The sequence below is a fragment of the Nelusetta ayraudi genome, unplaced genomic scaffold, assembly GCF_046127955.1.
Source record: "Nelusetta ayraudi isolate G7.1 ecotype Tasmania unplaced genomic scaffold, CSIRO-AGI_Nayr_v1 ptg000071l, whole genome shotgun sequence".
NCBI classification, from domain to species: Eukaryota; Metazoa; Chordata; class Actinopteri; order Tetraodontiformes; family Monacanthidae; genus Nelusetta; species Nelusetta ayraudi.
This window is the reverse complement of record NW_027466121.1, coordinates 2971866-2990676: the sequence shown is the minus strand read 5'-3', so window position 1 is coordinate 2990676 and position 18811 is coordinate 2971866. Positions and strand designations below refer to the sequence as shown.

The window sequence follows — 18811 nt, the reverse complement described above, 5'->3', positions numbered from 1 at the left end:
TATGTAAATATGTTTTATTTTTTTAATCAGACCATTACTTTGCTGTTGTTGTTGTTGTTGTTGTTGTTGTTGTTGTTGTTGTTGTTGTTGTTGTCTCCAACAGAACATCTGTACTGATGTTGAGGTGTCACTAAAGCGAAATATAATGGAGGTGATTGTGCTGTTACACCAACATCCAAACCGGAAGATGTTAGGAACACAGTTTTGTTTTGTTTTTGTGCTGCCAAGTAGAGACTCTCATCTTTGATCCACTGGCTTGCATGTGTTTACAAATTGTACATTATATAGTGGGTCTACAAAAATCCGTAAAAAAATTTTTTTTAAAAAGCTGCCAATTGCCTGGCAGGCAACTGACGTCATTTCTAGCCAGGCAGGAGAGGACCAGTCAGATTATTTTTTATTAGAACACACACACACACACACACACACACACACACACACACACACACACACATTTACAGCTTGCCCCCCTTCCCAGTTCTGAAAAAAAATCATCCTATCTTGCGCCCCTGGGTCGATTGTCTGATTGATGAAATCAGCGATCGATTACTTTTGCCTTAACTGCTGAAGTTGTTAGCTTGGTATTCCGGACCCCGTGACTCTCGCCTTATCGACCGCTTTGGCGTGGCGTCAAGCCGTAACATCAACAGAAGAATCTGGGGAGAAACCCACAAAGTTCATTGCAGGTATAAACAAAGATGCAGCCATGAGCTGTTGGCAATGAGAGCTCGGGAGCTATGGCGGCTTGTCACTGGGTAACCGCCTCCTCGACGCTGCTCCGGGTCGGTGTGTTGTTGTTGTTGTTGTCGGCTCGGAGCAGTGGAAGACCGTCGGAGAAATGTGTTGGGGACAACTTCTGTCAACCGTCGAGACCTCCGGTGGTCCTCAGTGAGTACTTTTTTAACCGTTTTTGCTACCTGAAGGCAACGCTTGCCGAATACTTTGTTTGAGTTATTGAACAGGCAAACATTGTGAGACATCTCAGGCAGCTAGGCCAAACTCCAGCCAAATGTAAGCAAACTTACACTCCCGTTTGTCCTTAAACATTACATAAGTGAACCTTACACTAAAACCTGCTATTTTCAAATTTGTCTGTGACCACTTTAAAATTCGGTGAGCTAGTACACGTTCAATTTGTTAATTAGCTTGTTTTTTGTTTTGTTTTTTGGTTGTTGTTGTTTTTTTGTCAATTCAATTTTGTTCTGCTTGGTTGGCCATTCCATGTTTTATTTCTCTTTCTTTCTTTTCTTTTCTTTTCTTTTAAATCAGAAAGCTGTTAATGTAGACGTTTAAATTCCCGTATGAAGAAACTCTCTTGACTCTCACGGAGCTTCCCTTTCTTTATGTTGACATTTATTTGTGAGTTTATATTTGTACGAACAACATGCGAGTTTCTTGCGTCGGCTTGTTGACAGTCTGCAGTCCTCTGATCTCATGACCCAGTTGGACACGAATATCACTCCTTCTCTCTGCAATGTCGCGTTCTCGGGACACCCTGGAAGTCTTTTAGCCAGAACAAAAATAATCTCTTCTTCGCGTGAATTTCATTTATCCAGGTTAGGTTACGTTTGTATTCATCTTTGATGTTATGTACCACCGGGTGGAATACGTTTTCTTCTTTTGAGTTACTTGTAAAAACAATAGTGTGACGCCAGATTTAATACACAGATGTGACTCAATTTCCTGTAGTGTCGAAATAGCCGGAGTGAACTGAATGATACATTTTAGAACGGCGTGTCCCTGTTTTCGTATTATTATTATTTTTTTTATGGGCATTTCGTCGTCCGCATTGACAGCCGTACTACTAAAACCACTCGTGTCACATCCAGGTGCTGCCACACTTCTTTAGTCCATTGTTCTTGCTGCTCACCACAGTTCCAGGTGATCTGGGGAACCAGCTGGAGGCAAAGCTGGATAAACCCAGTGTGGTCCATTACATCTGTTACAAGAAAACGGACACTTTCTTCACACTATGGCTCAACTTGGAGCTGCTGGTCCCTGTGGCCATAGACTGCTGGATCGACAACATAAGGTATGGTTTGTTATTTTCCACGAGAGTTGTTGAATTTCTATTTATAAATGGCCACTTCACATTATAGAGGAAGCGGTTGAAAACATACGGCTTCGGGATAACTACATGCGGCCACGTGGTTGAGTTTTTGCACGCCGTTATCAACCTGTTTTGGTCGATTTGACCTTTGAATTCATCATTTATCTAGATGTCTGTTAACAGATTGATCTGCGGTTTGTTTGGGTCTCTTTATCACGTCTCTTCCGTGTTTTGTTTTTGTTTTGTTTTTAAATTTTCAAGTCAATACATTGTGGTGATAAGTGGGGAAAGCCGTGATCAGCAGTCATATGACCGTGTGATCACATGATCGGGCCTTGATGACCGGACGGCAAGGCTCAGCGCTTATAAAGCACGCACAAAAATGTTTTATCGCCTGTACTTTGTCAGCCAACTGAAATGTTATTAATTGACATTTTGCAGTAAGTCAAGTTGATTTGACGAGACAGTAGTCACTCAGTCAAACAGGCTGATTGAGTGATATAATTGCTGAGCTGTTTGTGGAATCACTAACTCAGAAACTTAAACTGGTGCCTGAATCGTGTGAGTCATCTGGCAGGTTTCCACAAGCCTAGGAGCATAACGGATGCAGTTCAGGTTTATTTGTGAGCCACATTTGGTGGCCTTCACATCTGTGAGTCAGCAGCTTTAAGCTCCCTTGAGTGAGATACTAGGCCTTCAGATTACAATTTAGATTGCAGTTCCTTCCTGTAAGTATTGCCTAAACCTGCAGAGAAGGAAACTGTTGTAAAGCTGTAGCGTTTACACGTTTTATACGTATTCATTTCCACTGACAAAGGGAGTTTTCATACATCCCACTTGGATTCATAAATCAAAATATAAAGTGTGGTGCAGATTGTTGTTGAAATAAACAAAAACGAAACATTTTAGACCATTGTAAAGTAACTGCACAGCTTGCGTTATTTCTTTTCTTGGTTAATTAAGACATGTTGACTCACGACCGAAAGAGAGAATAGAGATACGGAAGTAATTTCTCCACAGGTGGGGAAGTACTTCTGCAGAACATGGGAACTGGTTATCCTTCAAGGTGTTTTTTTTTTTTTTAGTGCGTCTGCCGCACAGCCAACACTGAACTATTTCTCCTCATGATCTGTGTAGGCTGATCTATGACCAACTCTCACGTACCAGCTCAGCCCCACCAGGTGTCAACATCCGTGTCCCCGGGTTTGGCCAGACTTACTCTCTGGAGTATCTGGACCCAAGCAAACGCGATGTGGGTGAGTTCAAGCGATGTTTGTCTTGGTTGTAGGCAGTTAGTTCAAGACGTTTCCCATCTTCCCCCTTCCTCAAGTTCTGCCGCTGGGGCGGAACCCTGGTTCCTGTTCCTGAGGGTTGTCCCACCCCATAAACAACAGGTGTTTTATTATGTCGATAAAGTGAAACCCGCAGCGAGTTGTTACTCGAACAACACACTGGGCGTCAGCTGTTCCCCCACTCTGCCATCATGTGAGCTGTTAGGCTCGCCTGGTACCGGAGTTGTGGGATTAAAATGTCTAGGCTCAGACCTCAAAAATCAACCCAGCAGGTGACGGATCGTTGATGACACGACACGGGCCTCTTTTATTCAGTGAGGGTCTCAAAACAAAAGCCAAACAAAACACCCAAAAGAACTGTGAACAAAATGCAAGATCCTCCACAGTGCACTTGCAACACGCTGAAAACCGTCAAAGTTAACATGATACTGTACGACTGTCTGTCTTCCAGGCTTGTACTTCTTCACCATAGTGCAGGCACTGGCTGAGTGGGGGTACACCAGGGATGACGATGTCAGAGGAGCTCCTTACGACTGGCGGAAAGCACCTAGTAAGCATCCACGCCCACAATGGTCCCTCGTGATTATCCACCTGTTTTCCAACAACTCACATGTTTGTCACATGGGTTTGTTTTGTTTTTCTTATTCTCCTTAACAACAAACATGACCTGGCAGATGTAGCTGCTCCATCAATAATAATAATAATAATGATAATGATATGGTAAATGGTAAATGGACTGCACTTATATAGCGCTTTCCAGCCCCTTCACAGTACCCCAAACCGCTTTATACATATAATGATAATGTAAGTGCATTTCTTTTACTTGCAAATTAGTCCAACCAAAAAAAATCTATAATTTTTTTGCCTTTTTGTAACCAATTTTGGAGGTTCCTGCTGGCCAAACCATAGAATGCAGAACAACCGGAAGCTGGGTCCATCTTTTTATATAGTCGGTATCTAAATATCACGAGTTGCTGGGCCTTAATATTGAGACTATAGAAATTTCCCACCAGGTGTTATTTTTTTTCGAGTAGTCAACTCCTGTTGAAATCAATATATATTGTGTATCAGAGGCAAACAAAGGCAAAACATAGGGAACGCAGGGAACGCAGCAAGTGGGGAACTTTATTCATTCATCTTTTCTCTCCCCGCCACAGATGAGAATAAGGACTATTTTCTGGCGCTGCAGCACATGATTGAGGAGATGTCACACAAGGCTGGCGGGCCCGTGGTTCTCATTGCGCACAGCATGGGCAACATGTATACCCTGTACTTCCTCAACCAGCAGCCTCAAGCTTGGAAAGACCGTTACATCAAAGCTTTCATCTCTCTCGGAGCACCGTGGGGCGGCGTGGCCAAGACCCTCCGCGTGCTCGCCTCTGGTAAGTGCCGGAAGCTGTTATGACTACTTTGCGGTTCCAACTGTCCATCCGGCATTGTGAAAAGGAAAACAAAAAGCTTAACATGTGTGTCACACATACAGAAGATGTCATTAAAAATGGATGCGGTCGTGTCGAACATCCAACAGTTTTTCTCTCCAGCCACCACTGCTTCTTCTAATCGAAAAGCTTGAGTAAGCTTATCTTTGACCTGATCATCTGACCAGACTCTATTGATCAGTACATGGTGCACGTTATGTGAGTCTCAAAGCTAATACGTGGATTAAAGCAGAACTTCGATTAAAGCCAAGCCGTGCTGCCGCGAGAGCCGCCAGGTGAAACTCCCTGACAGTTTTACTTCTCTTGTCTGGAAAGGTTTGGGTTTGCTTTCAGTTCTTTGTACCAGTTCCTTTTCCCTGCACGCAGGTGACAACAACCGCATCCCAGTGATCAGCCCTTTGAAGATTCGCGGTCAGCAGCGTACTGCCGTCTCCACCTCCTGGCTGCTTCCCTACGACCACACCTGGCCCAACGATCAGGTCTGTGGTTGGTTTGTTGTCTCCTCCCCACCCCTATCTGGCCTCCTTTAGGGATAAAGGCCAAGAACAGCCACAATGGCTTTTTCTTTGAATATTGGACAAAGGCAATTATGAACTAGCAATCATGGAAATAACTCTTGATAGATATTTTAATGGATTTCCATATCGTCTGCTGTGTACTCACCCCAACTTTAGCAGCACGGTCAATTACTTTTGAACTGCGAAACGCCAGAATCATCTTATCTTGCAATTCTGTCTAATACAAAAGGAAACAAAGCAATCATTTTGGAAGCCAAGCCGCCTTCTTCTCGTAGATCATAGGTGAGGGTGGGAACGTAGATCGACCGGTAAATCGAGAGCCTCGCCTTTCAGCTTAGCTCCTTCTTCACCACGACGGACCGGTACAGTGACCGCATCACTGCACCGATCCGCCTGTCAATCTCACGCTCCATCCTCCCCTCACTCGTGAACAAGACCCCGAGATACTTGAACTCCTCCACCTGAGGCAGGATCTCCCCACCGACCCGGAGAGGACAAACCACCTTTTTCCGGTCGAGAACCATGGCCTCGGACTTGGAGGCGCTGATTCTCATCCCAGCCGCTTCACACTCGGCTGCAAACTGCCCCAGCGCACGTTGGAGGTCCTGGCTCGATGAAGCCAACATGACCACATCATCTGCAAAAAGCAGAGATGCAATCATGTGGTTCCCGAACCAGACTCCCTCCGGCCCCTGGCTGCGCCTAGAAATTCTGTCCATGAAAATGATGAACAGAACCGATGACAAAGGGCAGCCTTGCCGGAGTCCAACACGCACTGGGAACAAGTCTGACTTACTGCCGGCAATGCGAACCAGACTCCTGCTCCGATCATACAGGGACCGCATCCTCATCCACCCCCGGGGCCTTGCCATCAAGGAGTTTCCTGACTGCCTCGGTGACTACGGCCCGGGTAATGGACAAGTCCTCCCCCGGGTCCCCTGTCTCTGCTTCCTCCGCGGAAGACGTGACGGCAGGATTGAGGAGATCCTTGAAGTATTCCTTCCACCGCCGGACAACATCCCCAGTCGAAGTCAACAGCTCCCCACCTGCACCATAAACAGTGTCGGTGGCGAACTGCTTCCCCCTCCTGAGGCGCCGAACGGTTTGCCAGAACTTCTTCGAGGCCAACCAAAAGTCCTCCTCCATGGCCTCCTCGAACTCCTCCCAAGCCCGAGTTTTTGCCTCCGCTACCGCCCGAGCTGCAGCACGCTTTGCCTGCCGGTACCTGTCAGCTGCTTCCGGGGTCCCACGAGCCAACATGGCTCGATAGGACTCCTTCTTCAGCTTGACGCCATCCCTTACTTCCGGTGTCCACCACCGGGTTCGGGGGTTACCGCCACGACAGGCACCGGAGACCTTATGACCACAACTACGAGCAGCTGCGTTAACAATAGAGGCGGAGAACATGGTCCATTCGGACTCAATGTCACCGACCTCCCCTGGGATCTGGGAGAAGCTCTCCCGGAGGTGGGAGTTGAAGATTTTGAATCATTTTGGAAGCCAAACATATTCATTAGCAGTTATCATTTTAGCTCTTTTTATTGGCAGTAAAACATGGTGGTTGCCTCATTGGCTTTTCGATGGACTGATAACCCCTTCACTTTCTCCACCCTAAAGAACCCAGTCAAAAGTTAGCAAACAGCCCCAGAGGTTAGTACAGGGAAAAAAAGGAAATTGAAATCTGGATTTGGACATAAATGTGTGTCAGTTGAGGGAACACAGGGAACTGGTTGCTAGCGTGTTAGCTAAAAGACTGTTGGGATAACCACCTGTTGGCGGGACTGCAACTATTTTGTTGCTACTCAAAACTTGAGCAAACTAGTTTTAAAGGCTAAATGTGTAATATTTTGAGACGTTTAAGAAGAAGCAGCGACATCAAGTGGTTACATTTGGGATTGCAGCGCTCTTTCACTTGGTGCCCTTAAGGACTCCGTACCTTCCCTCTCCCCACTTGCCAGCGAACTACGGTGGCCTGCGAGCACAAAACCTCATCCACCTTCTTCTTCGTTGGTTTATTTGAAGCGTTCACTCTAAATATAAATACGCAGCTGGATTGTCCACACTGGGCTTCCTTCTCATATATATTTAAAAAAAAAAAAATGTTTTTAAGGGTAGGAAGACCAACTTACTTTTATTGAACTGTGAGTGTACTCTCTTTGACTCTAACTCTTGAGTTACTCTCTCTAACTTTGCTTTAACGCTACCTGGAAAGAAACCAAATCAAACAAGTGAGGTTCCTCTTCCTGTCCAACTCCCCTTTCAGGTCCTCATCCAGACGCCTACCACCAACTACACGGTGTTGGACTACGAGAGATTCTACAAGGACATTGGTTTCCAGGACGGCTGGTCCATGCGTCAGGACACGCAGCCGCTGGTCAACGAGCTCACGCCACCCGGCGTGGCCATGCACTGCTTGTACGGCAGCGGAATCCCCACGTCGGAGGCCTTCCAGTACTCGGACAAGTTCCCCGACGTGGAGCCCACCGTGGTGAACGGCGACGGCGACGGCACCGTCAACCTACTCAGCGCCAAGCAGTGCGGCCGCTGGGCGAAGCTGCAGAAACAGCCCGTGTTCATGCTAGAGCTGCCGAAGAACGAGCACGTGGGCATGCTGCAGAATTACACCACAGTGACTTACATCAAGAAAGTGTTGTTCTCCCCCTGATGCTTGCTGTGTTAAGTGTACGGCTTGAAATCACACGCAGAGTAATTTTCTCAACTGAACTGGATCGTCTCAACCCCGCTGCCTCATTGCTGGTGAAAAGGTATTGACATTTTGTACTATAGCTGCCGAATCAAAGTTTCAACTAATTTTATAGCTGTGATCTTGTTTTGTTTTGGGTTTTTTTTTAATCGCACACTTTGTGTCAACATTTTCTTGTGTATGGCTGAGTAATATTTTGAATTTTGTATTTGTTTTACCAAAAAAATTCCTATCTTATCTACTCGATGTGCCACTTTCTGACTAATGAATCAAATTTCAGGCCTTTCTCTTTACATTGTTCTATGACTCTAGTGCTGAAGCAAACTAGTCGGCTAATACTATTTCGAGTGTGTTTGTCAGGGTACAACAAGCAACAACGTGTAACAGGCATTTTATTGATTTTAACTTCAGTTGATCTTTTTTTTTTTTTTCAACAGTTGAGGGTTTTACCGCCGTGTAATTCAGTTCATTTTAGCAACTTTGAAGGCGTTCAGCCACAGGAAACCTTTTTAATAAAGACACATTCAGGTCTTGATGACGTTTGATGGGCTCATTGTGTTCTTATCGTGTTAAAGTTGGGGGGCAGGGGGGCATCGTGTATTTATTTCTAGATGGAGACAGTGGCAGTTAGACAAAAAAAAAACTCTGGAAATGTTTACCTTGGCCATTCATCACTCAGGCAGTCGAGTCCATTTTCTGGTCTTCTCCGCCAAATGACACAAACATGTTTCACCAGGCGAATCAATGTTTGAGCAACCGTGTTTACGTATAGGTTCACCTTGCACATCCAACACCATATTGTTTTAGTATATGCATTTACTTTTTCAAAGGTGTGACTGGAAACCCCTTCAATGTCTGCATTAATTTAGTGATTAAAAATCCTGAGCTGTGTGGTTCCTTTATGCTTTCGTGTTTTTTTTTGTATACTGTTGAAACCTTCTGAGTGTTCAAGGCCCGTGTGGTTGCGCTGTGCCACCGGGCCCTTTGTCGCCCAAACCGGGGTGATGTTCTTCTATCTCTTGTCAATTCAATGTGTGTCATAAACATGTGCTGCAATCAGTCGAGTAAAACGTTTCAAAATGTCACGTACTGTTGTTGGCTCATTGATTATTGAGTTTCCTACTTCCAGGATTATTGGATTTCAGGACAAAAAAAAAAGAAAAATTATGCACAGGTTTGGGAATGAATTGTCCTTGGTTAAGACCAGACCAACTAGTTCAGCCAGTTGTATGAGCAGCCTTTAATGACTGGGTAGTTTTGATTTGATTGCGTAAATCGTAAGCAAAAACCCATGCGGCCCGTTCAGCTATTTCATCCGGCCTGCCAAACTTAAAATTATATTGATAGTAAGTCGTAAAATAGCTGTATTTCATCCATTTTTCAGGGTTTTAAGAGTAATAAAAAAAAAAAACAGCTAAATATCATCATGAGGCTTCAAAGACAATTTTTTTCTCTTCGAAGAAGGGGGTTCACCAAAACACTCCATCCATCTGCTGCTGCTCCGGCCCCAGCATGTGTCCAATTGTTGGGAGGGGGGGCACATTGCACATTTTCTATTCATCCAATAAACCTCACTTGACGACTGGAATATCACTGTGTCAGTGTATCAGTTGTTTGACAGATCAAAAGGAAGTTGCAGATCCAATCACCCAATGATTTATCAAAGAAAATGATGGAATTTGTCAGGGGTGGCCAACCTTTTTTCATTCTAAAATTCTTCACACAAGCACCTTGTAAAGACAAACATTACAAAACCGATCTCTTTATTCATAACACTTGGCTTAGTGCTTAAACATGACATAGAAAAATACAGTAAAATTCTTTTTTTTCTTATCTGTCACTCAACCTTGATAGTCTTTGCAACATATTTGCCACAATTTATACAACTGACAGTTGGATGTCAGTTGATGGAAACTGACATGTTAAACTACTGGTTTAATCCAGCTGTTTGTCCGTTTTAAGAAGATCTGTGCTGTATTTACTGCTTAAGAGGGAAGCTAAAGGTTTTATTTCCTGTCCTGCAGCGTAGCTCTGTGCAGTCCAGGTTCAGCAGAAACGGATCTTCCTCTTTGTCTTCTACGACTCTCTGCAACAGCCAGAAACATGTGGATAAAAACAGTATCAGAGGACGCCAAGGGCAGGGAGGAGCAGCAGCGATGTTGGCAAACGGAGAGAGCGGAGATGTTTCAGTACCTGGAGCTCCTGAACGCATGTGTTCACCTTTCCAATCAAGTCCCCGACGCACCAGGCTAGACTCACGTGGAAGGATGGGTTCTGTGGATGGAACAGAGTAAATTTCACACGGTGGAGGACAGAGATGGCCGTGTGCAAACGTGAGGTTCATTTTTCAGTGATTTATGGTCAAGTGACTCATCAAACAACCAAAGAAAAAACATCAGTCCTGTTAATGGAAGCTGTATACTGAAATGAGCTTACCACTGTTGACTTAAAAACACATTACATCTATCGTAGCGTCCACCTGGGACACAAGCGGTCCCATTCAAACCATCCAAAGTGCATGTTTGATGGTGCAATTGCATCTGGTTTTTCTAAGTACTATGGGAACTGCAAGAAAGTGAAGCATCACTCACTGACTAGAAAGGTTTATATGACATTTCGCCACTGTTCAAAAACATGGGCGAAGTGAATTTTAGGATTGCACGGCACCTTTAAATGATTACCTCATTTCAGCACCTTCAATGTTTTTGCAAGTCACACCATTATTTATACTATTGAACTGTTGGGAGAAAAAAATATATATACATTTCCATGCACTGACCTCATAGAAAGTATCCAGGCCAAACTCTGACATTGTTTTGTCCACTGTTTGAACCAGGTCCAACAACTGAGCATGGCCAGTACACACCTCCAGTGCCAGAAAGGTCCTGCAGCAGACAGGACAACTATGAGGAACCAGTCACATATCTTACAAATGGCAAATTGACAATTAAAGGAATTGACTGTACCTCGTTCTCTCAGCGTTACAATAGACCTTCAGTCTCTCGGCAGTGCACACAAACCTGGCAACGGGGGAAAAAAAAAAAAAACATAGCTAGAATCAACTTCAAATAACATAGAACCAGATATTTGATCAACTCACTGAACCCTGATAAAAAAAAAACTATCCTTCAAAAAGATGGTGTCGGAATTGGACACTATCACACTTTTCATCTTTAAATTTATTCTTATATATCCTCATTTTTCATTTTTATGGGTTGACATTATGTCAATACAACCATTTATATTGTTAATACTGTATGTGTCCAGTTTTATTCCAGAAATGTAGACCCTGCAAAGGTGAGCTGGGATATGGATTTAAAATCCACTGTTCAGTTCTGTTAAAAAAACAAAAACATTCTTGGAGTAAACCTTCTGCAGTTCAGCAGGCCTTTCCTGAGGCTCTGCGTGAAGGGCTGAATCCAGTGATGTCTCAGCACCACAGTCTGTGACACACTCAAGTGGAACTCCTCCTGCGGGTTCAAAACCACAGCGTGGCTCTTGGCTATAGCGAGCAGCTCCTCCAGCAGCTCTACGAATTCGTCCTCAGGATGGTCTGATGGTGATGGAGAGGTACAAAAACACAGCAATTTCCTATTAGTGCTTATCCTGCAGTCAGCAGACCGGGGGTGGGCGAACGGTCGGTCTTACATGGCAGATAAACGTAGGTGGCCCAGTTGCCTCTCTCGTGTTTGAAGGAGCGAATACGGCCACCGTGAAGACTGGCGTCTTCTGTCTGGGAGTCCACTTCCTCTGGAAACATGGATAACAGGCAACCAGGCAGAGGAAGCTTGCTGGTAATGAGATTTTAAAGAAAACATTCAATACATGCTGCAAAACTTCTGAAGAAGAACGACAACAAGCGCGAAACATTTCCTTCATTACATATCAAGAAACTCTTTGTTTCATCTTGCTGGTGAATTCATGTTTTAATAAAGTTTTGACGCACAATTTGAGAGGAGTTAAGGGGAGCAACCTCAGCAATGGACTTTAAATATGCCACTTTTGTCATTTTTTTCTTTGACTGAGAGCCTAAAGATTACATTAATGTTAGGAAATATTGAAGCAAAAATAAAGGTTTACTGTTGCCCCCAGTGGAAACCACAAAACTCCATTCTCGCTCATGCATGCGCACACGCGTACCTTGTTTCAGGCAGCTGTTTCTCGGTTTTGAGTTTTTTCCTCACTGGGAAACTGTCACCACCAGCAGCATCCTTTTCGGGCCGCTTGGATGACCTGCCTTCGGCTCCGGTGTCCGCCTCGCTCTCCTCTTCCTCCGAGCTGCTGCTGTAGCCCACCAACATCCTTCTTCGTCACGACATGTAGCCTACAGTCAACGACAATGACTTGTTATTCAATATTCTCTCCTTTCAGCGTGTGGAAATTAAAAGAACAAACTTTCTGCGCATGTCTGAGCTACTTACTGTGCGCTATTTCCGCAGGCTCGGCTGCTTCCGGTGTAAACAACCGTTTGTAACCAGAAATTAGAACCCATAGAAACACACTCAATTACATTAAGTTCCCCTTTTTATGTGTGTGTGTATATATATATATATATGTATATAAAAGGGGAACTTAATGTAATTGAGTGTTTCTATGGGTTCTATACTATATATATATATATATATATATATATATATATATATATATATATATATATATATATATATTTATATATATATATATATATATATATATATTTATATATATATATATATATATATATATATATATATATTTATATATTTATATATATATATATATATATATATATATATATATATATATATATATATATATAAAAGGGGAACTTAATGTAATTGAGTGTTTCTATGGGTTCTATACTATATATATATATATATATATATATATATATATATATATATATATATGTATATATATATATATATATATATATATATATATATATATATATATATATATATATATATAAAAGGGGAACTTAATGTAATTGAGTGTTTCTATGGGTTCTATACTATATATATATATATATATATATATATATATATATATATATATATACATATATATGTATATATATATATATATATATATATATATATATATATATATATATATATATATATATATATATATATATATATATTGCTGTATGTGATACGCAGACATCTGACCTATCATCGTCGATCTTCAAACATACACACACATGATTAAATGAAATAAATATTGTGTTTTATTGGCAACAATGAGAAACCAGCTGACAGATATTTTTTGTGTGTTGTGTGAGCCCGCGCTCGTGCACGCGTAGCGTGAGCGAGCCAATTACTATTGGTTTATTCATGTTCCCGTGCGCGGGTACGGGCTCACAGGCTAGCCTACTGCTGCTAGCCGACAATTTCCCAACAAAAATGCACGTCGTTTCGCTGCAAGAGAGGGCGAGCCGCGATCCAGCAACAAGTCCAGGCGAAAGCGATAGTTATGGGCTGATTTGGCAGCTATTACGACGACTTCTCGCCCGAGTAAATTAAACAGAAGAGCAATTTGTCGGGCGACAACAAGGCAGCATCTGACCAACCGTTTGCGGATGAGAAAAGGTTCCCCCTAACCGTATTTTTGACGGACAGCGAGCCTGCTTTAAAACTTGGTAATTTAACCGGATTCGTCTCACGGCTCGGATTGGGCTGTCCAGGTTTGTACATGCGGGAAAATTCCAGCTATTGTTTGCGGCCATTGACTACCGAGCGCGGGGCTACAGCGGTTGCACTCGGGATTTTTTTTTTTTTTTTACCGGCCCCCCCTCACCTCCTAGCATGCTAAGGCTAGCTCCCCCTTTGCTTCAGTGGCTGCGGTAGCTTGTAGCTAGGCTACCTAGGCTAGGCTAGGATACCTATTCTGAATAGCAGCGATCTTTGCCTGGATACGATCAACGTTATGATGCGCAGACGTTGCCTTCCACATGTTTGTTGTTGTTTTTGATTAGTATACCTTTACTTTTGCAAACCCGCGAATTACAGAATAGTTTGATGTTACGCGTCGGCGAGGTTGTTTCTGAAAAGCGGAATATTATGAAATCATTAAAAAAAAAAATAGGACTGGTCGGCTTTGTGCATGTTGGACGATCGCTCCCTGACTGTTATCGTTGGTGTTTTGTTTTGTTTTTCTTACATATTATAAGATGCCTTTGATGATGCAAAGATTCGCGTTTGAAGTGATCTGAGCATCATCGTCGACACCCAGTAAGACCAAATTCTCAAAAATATTTTGATTCAACATGACGAAAGCGCATCAACTTCTGACAGTGTCTTTTTGTTGACTTTTTGAAGTTGCTTTGTGCGAGAACTGTGCTGCAATGTTTTCGTTTTAAATGCCCGTATTGTTACTCAGCTGGCACAAGGCGTGCGATATGCCACTGGCGCATCTCGAGATGCTCGGGATGATTTAAAAAAAAAAAAAATTGCTCAGACGTATCTTTTAAAAGCATGCTGACTGTCACACTCCGAGTGCGCTCTCAGGACCAAAGAGATTGTAGGAATCCATAACTGTATGACAACACCGAAGTTGTGATACTTTCCATTCACTTTGATCTTTTTTTTTTTTTTTTAAATACAGATCAATTTGAAGACTAAGACTTTCTCACAACTGTCTTCAAACTGTACCGCTCATCAAATCACCGTTCAAAGCCCCCAGTGCCCAACACTGCTGCCAAAATGGAGTGAGTATCTCATCCAGACTTCCTGATACATGCCGATGCCTTTTACCCGTCATTTATGTTTGCCTCTCTTTCTTTTTTGTGAAATTTTTTTTATTTAAAAAAAAAACCCACACAGTTGGGCCTCGTCGGCTGCAAAACTGAATCCCTACAGCCGAGCTCGCATGTCAGAGGCCTGGCAGCAGCATGCCGTCAACCCACCTCAAGTTGTCCACGCCATTCCTTCGGGGGCCGAGAACGCGCTGGGCTGCGCCGTGTACGGCATCGTTCTGCAGCCGGACGCTGCGTCTCTGCAGCAGCAGCAGCAGCACGGGCAGCACAGCCAACACGGACAGCAGCACGTGGGCGTTCAGGCGCAGCAGCAGCAGCATGCGGCGCAGCAGACCTCCCTGCAGGTGGGCGCGGAGGGCGGACACAAGTGCGGGGCCTGCGGGCACGACATCTCCCACCTGGCCAACCCGCACGAGCACCAGTGCCTGGTGAGCCAGGACCGCTCGTTCCAGTGCACCCAGTGCATGAAGATCTTCCACCAGGCCACGGATCTGCTGGAGCACCAGTGCATGCAGGTGGAGCAGAAGCCGTTTGTGTGCGGCGTGTGCAAGATGGGCTTCTCCCTGCTCACCTCGCTGGCCCAGCACCACACGTCGCACAACAGCTCCAACCCCATGAAATGCTCCATCTGCGAGAAGACCTACCGCCCCGGCTCCTCCTCCACCTCCACCTCCTCGTCCTCCGGCGGCGGCGCGTCCAGCTCTCACCGCGGCCGGGCCGAGAGGCTGTCGGCGGCCAGCAGCTCGTCCATCCTGCCCTTCCCGTCGGCCCGCGACCGGCCCTACCGCTGCCCCGTGTGCCAGAAGGGCTTCAAGCACCTGTCGGAGCTGACGCGGCACGAGCGCGTGCACACGGGCGAGAAGCCCTTCAAGTGCGACACGTGCGACAAGGCCTTCAGCCAGTCGTCGCACCTGCAGCACCACCAGCGGACGCACAGCAGCGAGCGGCCGTTCGCCTGCGCCGTGTGCGACAAGAGCTTCAAGCACCGCTCGCACCTGGTGCGCCACATGTACGTGCACTCGGGCGAGCGCCTCTTCAAGTGCAACCTGTGCGAGCTGCACTTCAAGGAGTCGTCGGAGCTGCTGCACCACCCGTGCCACCCGCAGGGCTCGCGGCCCTTCCGCTGCGCCGCCTGCGGCAAGGGCTTCAAGCGGCCATCGGACCTGCGGCAGCACGAGCGCGCTCACTCGGACGAGCGGCCGCACCACTGCGACGAGTGCCAGATGAGCTTCCGGCAGCCGTGCGCGCTGGCGCGGCACCGCCGCACGCACAAGGACGCCGCCGAGCGGCCCTTCAAGTGCAACCTGTGCGACAAGGGCTTCATGCAGCCGTCGCACCTCCTCTACCACCAGCACGTGCACGGCATGGACAACCTGTTCAAGTGCGCCTCGTGCCTCAAGGAGTTCAGCCAGTCGGGCGAGCTGCTGCGGCACAAGTGCGGCGAGCCGCCGGCGCCGTCGCCCGACCGGCCGTACCGCTGCGAGGTGTGCGGCCGCGGCTACAAGAAGAGCGCGGCGCTGCAGCGCCACCAGGGGTCGCACTGCCGCGAGCGGCCGCTCAAGTGCTCGCTGTGCGACCGCCGCTTCGCCTCCTCGTCCGACTTCGTGCAGCACCGCTGCGACCCGTCGCGCGAGAAGCCGCTCAAGTGTCCCGAGTGCGAGAAGCGCTTCAAGTACTCGTCGGACCTGGGCCGCCACCGCCGCGTGCACTCGGGCGAGAAGCCGTACAAGTGCGCGCACTGCGACAAGGGCTTCAAGCAGCGCGAGCACCTCATCAAGCACCAGAGCACGCACTCGCGCGAGGGCCAGTTCAAGTGCGTGTGGTGCGGCGAGCGCTACAGCGACCTGGCCTCGCTGCAGGACCACACGGTGCAGCACACGGCCGACGGCGGCGTCTATGCCGTGTCCCAGTGCATATGAGCCCCCCCAGGCGGCGGCGGGGGGGGGGGCCATGTTTGGAAACGGACACTCCTCCTCTCGACGACCGTTTCTGCCGTTCAGTCCCGCGTCAGACTGATCGTTCCAGACCCCCCACCACCCCAAGCTCATCGTGTCAGGGCAGCCTGGGTTGTTTATTGCGTTCTTTGTCCAAGTGACACGTGCAGTTATTCTTCTTATCTTTTTTTTATGGTTAAGGTTTTAATAACGAGACTTCATTTCTATTTACTTTTTTTTTTTTTTTTTTAATTCCCCCTCCCCCAGCTTCCTCGTTCCTTTCTCCTTTTAGGCAGCCCCCCCCCCCCCCCCCCCCGCATTGACGTTTCCTCGAGCTCATGAGGCAATAATCACTGTACTGTCATCAAAGGGAGGCCACAGCTGAGGCTGATTTAACAGACCTTCCTCTCAAACCACCCCCCCCCCCACCTGAAACACCCAAAGTTAACCTCACCTTTACTATTGTTTTCTCCCTAGTTGGTAAGTGTAGTGTAAATTACAGATTCCCCAGTGGCATCCGAGTCGCGAGGAGGATGTGGATGTATTTTAGAGTAGCTCGCCTCAAAACCAAAAAAAAAAGAAAAAAAGATTTGTCTGAAAGAAACAATGAGCCATTCATAGAAAACAATATGAAAAACTAACTGCAATTTAAAGCTTAAGATTAAAAAGAAATGCTCAACGGTAGAATTCACAACAAACATACAAGCTCATCTGTCCAGTTGTATGCAAATATTGTAAGGTTTGTTCGACTGACCCGACTCAACCGACCAATCACTTTCAAGCACAGACATCTTAAACGGAGGTGACAGTTCAGACTTACCATGTAAACAAACAAAAACTTTCAGATGTTTTTTTTTTCCCACCTGCTGTAATTAATTGGAGCCAAATCCAAAGAGTTTCAGACTAGAAATATAATAATGCACGGCTCAGCCAGGCAGTCTTGCCCTCACTTCTTCCTCCTGTCAGTCAAGACTCGCTCCTAACCCTCAGCCCAGCTCCCCCTGCCCTCCTGGATCTCAGTGTCTGTGATGAAGCAGTTGAAGTCCTCAGTCTGTGGGAACAAACGCACCGGGAGAAGTTCCGGGACGCTCTGACATGCACGGAACGGTTCAGAGTGTAAGTGCGGCGGCCGACGGTTTTCACGGGCCGCACCGGTGTTGCGGGGGGTGCAACCTGCTGGGGGCTGAACACAAATCCCCGAGGACCAACGGCGATCGGGCCCCTTCGAATATATACAGCTGTATGGAACCTCCTGCGAGTCCTGTTCCCTCAGAGGTCAGCGCACTTATCGTCCCGGAAGTGTCGGTGTTTGACGACGTTCCCCCCTCTGCCTCGACACACTGTGGATGTTTTGCGTGTTTCACTAGACGAGTTACAAATGGGTGGACCCGCCTTTCTTATAAACCACATGTAAGAACCATTTTTGTATTCTTGCTACTTTTTACTATGTGAAGTGTTTTGACAAAAAAAAAAAACAGACATGTTTTTTTTTTGTAGTCTAAGTAGTGATTGTGATGCAGGGACTCACAGAGAACACTGAACCTGTGACTGTGCGAATGTTTGGAAAAAGAAAAAAAAAAAAAAAAAATATATGAATTTTGTCCAGTAGGGATATTCAGACAAGGGGAATCGTTTCGGTGGGCTTTTTTGTTCTAAACGTGTGAACTCTTTTGATCTGTCTGAGCTGATCACGCAGGACGAACCTGCGCTTTGTTTTAAGTGTTTGCTCCACATTTTGAAAGATGCATTAATCCCGTATTTCCCGCCACATGTTACGTTCAGGGTGCTGTCGGGCCCGTCGGCATCGTGTCGGAGCACATGGCTCCTTTAACCTATGTGAATGCGATGAGATTCAAGTTTTTGCTGTAGTCCGGAAAATAACTTGGTTTACGCGTTTCTGTCACCACCATTGTTCTGCATTTCTGTTCTGTCGCTGCCTCTCTCCACCCTCTTCATTGTTCATTCCTGGTATTCCTGCAGTATTCACAGCTCGAAATATGACAAAATTGAGGCCGTTGTGACTGTTTTATTAGATTTTCCTGTTTGTGATGTATGTTTCTTTTTTTTTTTTTTTTTTTGCCTTAAAATTGGGCCAGTAATATCTGTCTTTATGACGCAAGGTCATGTGATTGGTC

At 45.8% G+C, this 18811-nt stretch overlaps 3 protein-coding genes across 6 annotated transcripts; 2 read left to right on the top strand and 1 right to left on the bottom strand.

The window, feature by feature from the left end:
* Positions 1 to 583: 583 nt before the first annotated feature.
* pla2g15 (phospholipase A2, group XV) lies at positions 584 to 9082 on the top strand. Its single transcript, XM_076042625.1, has 7 exons — positions 584 to 888; positions 1876 to 2032; positions 3188 to 3306; positions 3794 to 3892; positions 4500 to 4724; positions 5148 to 5260; positions 7563 to 9082. Exons 1-7 carry the CDS (start codon positions 738 to 740, stop codon positions 7962 to 7964), a joined length of 1266 nt encoding a protein of 421 aa, XP_075898740.1. The 5' UTR covers positions 584 to 737; the 3' UTR covers positions 7965 to 9082.
* Positions 9083 to 9749: 667 nt separating this feature from the next.
* usb1 (U6 snRNA biogenesis 1) lies at positions 9750 to 12416 on the bottom strand. The gene is made up of 8 exons (XM_076042626.1): positions 12399 to 12416; positions 12144 to 12327; positions 11652 to 11794; positions 11373 to 11556; positions 10970 to 11023; positions 10783 to 10888; positions 10197 to 10277; positions 9750 to 10089 (listed from the first exon to the last, which is right to left on the bottom strand). The coding sequence occupies exons 2-8, from the start codon at positions 12302 to 12304 to the stop codon at positions 9982 to 9984; spliced, it is 837 nt and encodes a 278-aa protein (XP_075898741.1). The 5' UTR covers positions 12305 to 12327; positions 12399 to 12416; the 3' UTR covers positions 9750 to 9981.
* Positions 12417 to 13315: 899 nt separating this feature from the next.
* Positions 13316 to 17104, top strand: znf319b (zinc finger protein 319b). Of its 4 annotated transcripts, none has more exons than XM_076042639.1 (4): positions 13316 to 13626; positions 14158 to 14218; positions 14592 to 14694; positions 14810 to 17104. In XM_076042639.1, the coding sequence occupies exons 3-4, from the start codon at positions 14690 to 14692 to the stop codon at positions 16659 to 16661; spliced, it is 1857 nt and encodes a 618-aa protein (XP_075898754.1). In that variant the 5' UTR covers positions 13316 to 13626; positions 14158 to 14218; positions 14592 to 14689; the 3' UTR covers positions 16662 to 17104. The 4 variants fall into 4 exon arrangements, with proteins under 4 accessions (XP_075898754.1, XP_075898753.1, XP_075898755.1 ...); XM_076042638.1 differs by having other exon boundaries at positions 13316 to 13671; XM_076042640.1 differs by lacking the exon at positions 14158 to 14218.
* Positions 17105 to 18811: the final 1707 nt, after the last annotated feature.

Coding starts and splice junctions, on each gene's coding strand:
- usb1 (XM_076042626.1), bottom strand. CDS start 12,304: ATGTTGGTGGGCTACAGCAGCAGCTCGGAGGAAGAGGAGAGCGAGGCG. Junction 11,024..11,372: donor GGCCTGCTGAACTGCAGAAG/GTTTACTCCAAG, acceptor CCCCGTTGCCAG/GTTTGTGTGCACTGCCGAGA. Junction 10,090..10,196: donor CATGCGTTCAGGAGCTCCAG/GTACTGAAACAT, acceptor TGGCTGTTGCAG/AGAGTCGTAGAAGACAAAGA.
- pla2g15 (XM_076042625.1), top strand. CDS start 738: ATGGCGGCTTGTCACTGGGTAACCGCCTCCTCGACGCTGCTCCGGGTC. Junction 889..1,875: donor GAGACCTCCGGTGGTCCTCA/GTGAGTACTTTT, acceptor TGCTCACCACAG/TTCCAGGTGATCTGGGGAAC. Junction 4,725..5,147: donor CCTCCGCGTGCTCGCCTCTG/GTAAGTGCCGGA, acceptor CCCTGCACGCAG/GTGACAACAACCGCATCCCA.